Source organism: Siniperca chuatsi, linkage group LG14, assembly GCF_020085105.1.
Source record: "Siniperca chuatsi isolate FFG_IHB_CAS linkage group LG14, ASM2008510v1, whole genome shotgun sequence".
Taxonomy (NCBI): domain Eukaryota; kingdom Metazoa; phylum Chordata; class Actinopteri; order Centrarchiformes; family Sinipercidae; genus Siniperca; species Siniperca chuatsi.
Window position 1 is genome coordinate 23868245 of NC_058055.1, and position 2490 is coordinate 23870734.

At 36.8% G+C, this 2490-nt stretch overlaps 1 protein-coding gene across 5 annotated transcripts in view; it reads left to right on the plus strand.

The window, feature by feature from the left end:
- myo7ab (myosin VIIAb) overlaps window positions 1-1822 on the plus strand; it is a 52995-nt gene extending 51173 nt beyond the window's left edge. For all 5 annotated transcript variants that reach the window (XM_044221392.1, XM_044221393.1, XM_044221396.1 and 2 more), the window contains one exon: window positions 510-1822. In XM_044221392.1, the coding sequence (XP_044077327.1) occupies window positions 510-602 (93 nt within the window). In that variant the 3' untranslated portion in view covers window positions 603-1822. The remainder of the gene's footprint in view (window positions 1-509) is intronic.
- The last annotated feature ends 668 nt before the right edge of the window (window positions 1823-2490 follow it).

A 2490-nucleotide genomic window follows, 5' to 3' on the forward strand; every position in this document is an offset into this window, starting at 1 on the left:
AAAATAAGGGTTTAAAAATGTTGAAATATACATTTGAATGACATTTGTGACAGAACTAATCATTTTGCCACTGGTACATTTGAGAAGATCGCCGCACTCATGACACAATGCTAACGTGCAGGAAAGCCAAAAACATCAAATATTATGAAAGGGAGCCTCTGTACACTTAAAGCGCCATTATGCTTCAACAGAAGTGCTTACGAACAGTTTCAGAAAACCCCTGCTCTCACACCTTTCAGGCTTGTGAATATTTTCCAAGAGAGACTAAATATGGGGATAACGGCTCACATTTTCAGATAAACGATTATCTAAACATATGAAAGCATGCCATCCGAAATTTAATGATTAATTACCTGTGTTCTGTTTTTAAAAATCAAACTTATTGTGAGAAATAACTGGAATTTTGGGTACAAAGTGATTTATTACCATGTGGTTATCTAATAATTACACATTTCCCATACATCTCAATTTAGTACAATTTGTATGACCTTTGACCCCCAACCCCTCAGGGCTACAAAATGGACGACCTCCTGACCTCTTACATCAGCCAGATGCTGACAACCATGACCAAACAGCGAACCTCCCGGGGGAACAGCAAGTGATCACAGGGCTGGAAACTCTGTCAATCAATCCTGCATTCACTCAGACATGCACAGCGTGAATACATGTAAACAAACTTATTTCATTACACTAACTGTGTTCTTTAAATTGTCCCACCAAGTGGTTGATTGGTGATTAACTGTGACACTGTAATGCCAACGTTTTCATTCATATTATGTATCGGCCCTGTCTTAAAACTCACCTATTGCCTTTAAACGACCCACCATAACACACATAAAATGGCAATTTGGACAGCTTTCTATAAGCATTGTAATCACTGTAAACTGCAAGGATTCTCAGTTTATTATCTCTGCGCTATAAAGTTTTATGTAACAGGCTTTCAATGCAACTACTTTTAGACTTTGAGACAGAATTCAATTCCACAATGATTTCTCAAATGCCGGCATCTGTGTCAGGACAACAAAACAGTATTCTAGCCTCTGGCTTTATTTACAAAAACAAATCTGAAAATCTGATCTCTCTCTCTCCTGCTTTAAAAACGGTCATAAAAAAAGATCAGCAGTTACCTGGACCTGAAAGTCAGAAGATCCCATGACCAAAATCCCCAAAAACACAAGTGTAGTTGTTAATTTGTTGTTTGTCTTGTAAGTAGCTTCACTTTTCAGATGCATCCTTATTTATGCTCAGAGTTGTTATAAGTTTACCAAACCAGCATTAAATATAGTCACTTTTGAGTGTGTTTTAGATCAAATCTCAAAATATAGACCACACCAAAGGTAACCTATCAATTACCCTTCAGATTTCAGTTAGTGTTTTAGCCTGCGGTTACCATTTGCCAATCTATGCAGTCAAACCTGGACATGTTAAGAAAAAAAACTCCAGTGCTGCGAGGCAATCTGGATTTAAACTTGTTTAAATATAACCTGATGAGTTGTTATTGCATTGTTAGTCATGCATGTGCAAGGAAACAGACTATATGTGTGCCACAAAGTTCAAACTCCACTTCTTTGTATGTGTTGATCCATGGTAGTTAGACTATTTTTAGAACATGTTCATGTATACACCAGTACTGTAGATGTTGACTGATTTTATGCTCATTTATGTTTTTTCTAAATGCATGAACCATTAGCGTTGATTTTTATGCATCAAGTCATAATCGTAATTTGTTTTTTTGGATTATGTTTATTAAGGAGAAACTGTTTCATCCATGACGTGACCACATATGATGTAGACATGAATAAATTACATTTTGCGAAGAGCAGAGAGACGTTAGTTTCTCATTCAAAGACATGTAATGACATGTAACAAGTAATGTCTTTAATTCTGATACGCCACATTATGCAGTTTATACTACACATGGTGATTTTTGGGGGGCAAAAATTTTATATTCTTAACCGTTAAATCATTCTAATCCGGTGGTCTGCCTTCAGTTATAACCACGCACTCACCAGTAATTAAGCTTAACGAGCATCAGTGAGTGATTTATCTAATGTTTCTATTCTTCTAAAAATAGGAGTGTATATAATAAGGAAGTAAAGGACAGTGCTCTTTGTAGTAAATATGCAAATACAACATTTACTACAAAGTATCAGGTCTCTATCAAAGAAACCTAACACGACTTTAGGTAGAAATGTTTCTTTGGCCTCCATGAGCGCGTCAGTGTCCGTTCCTGGAGTTTTGTCGTCACTGTGAGGTTTCCAGGCAGGAAGTCACTGTGCCCAGCCAAGAAATAGTCTAGTACCGTTGGACAGAGCCAGGCTAGCTGTTTCCAGTCATTGCGCTAAGCTAAGTTAACCAACTGCTGGCTGTAAATTAACGGACATCTTCTAATCAAGCTCTCGGCAAGAAGGCTAAAAAAATTTTTTTTTAAATAACTAAAACCTGAGAAGAACATTAGATTTGTGTGATTAAAAACAGCTACTATCGAAG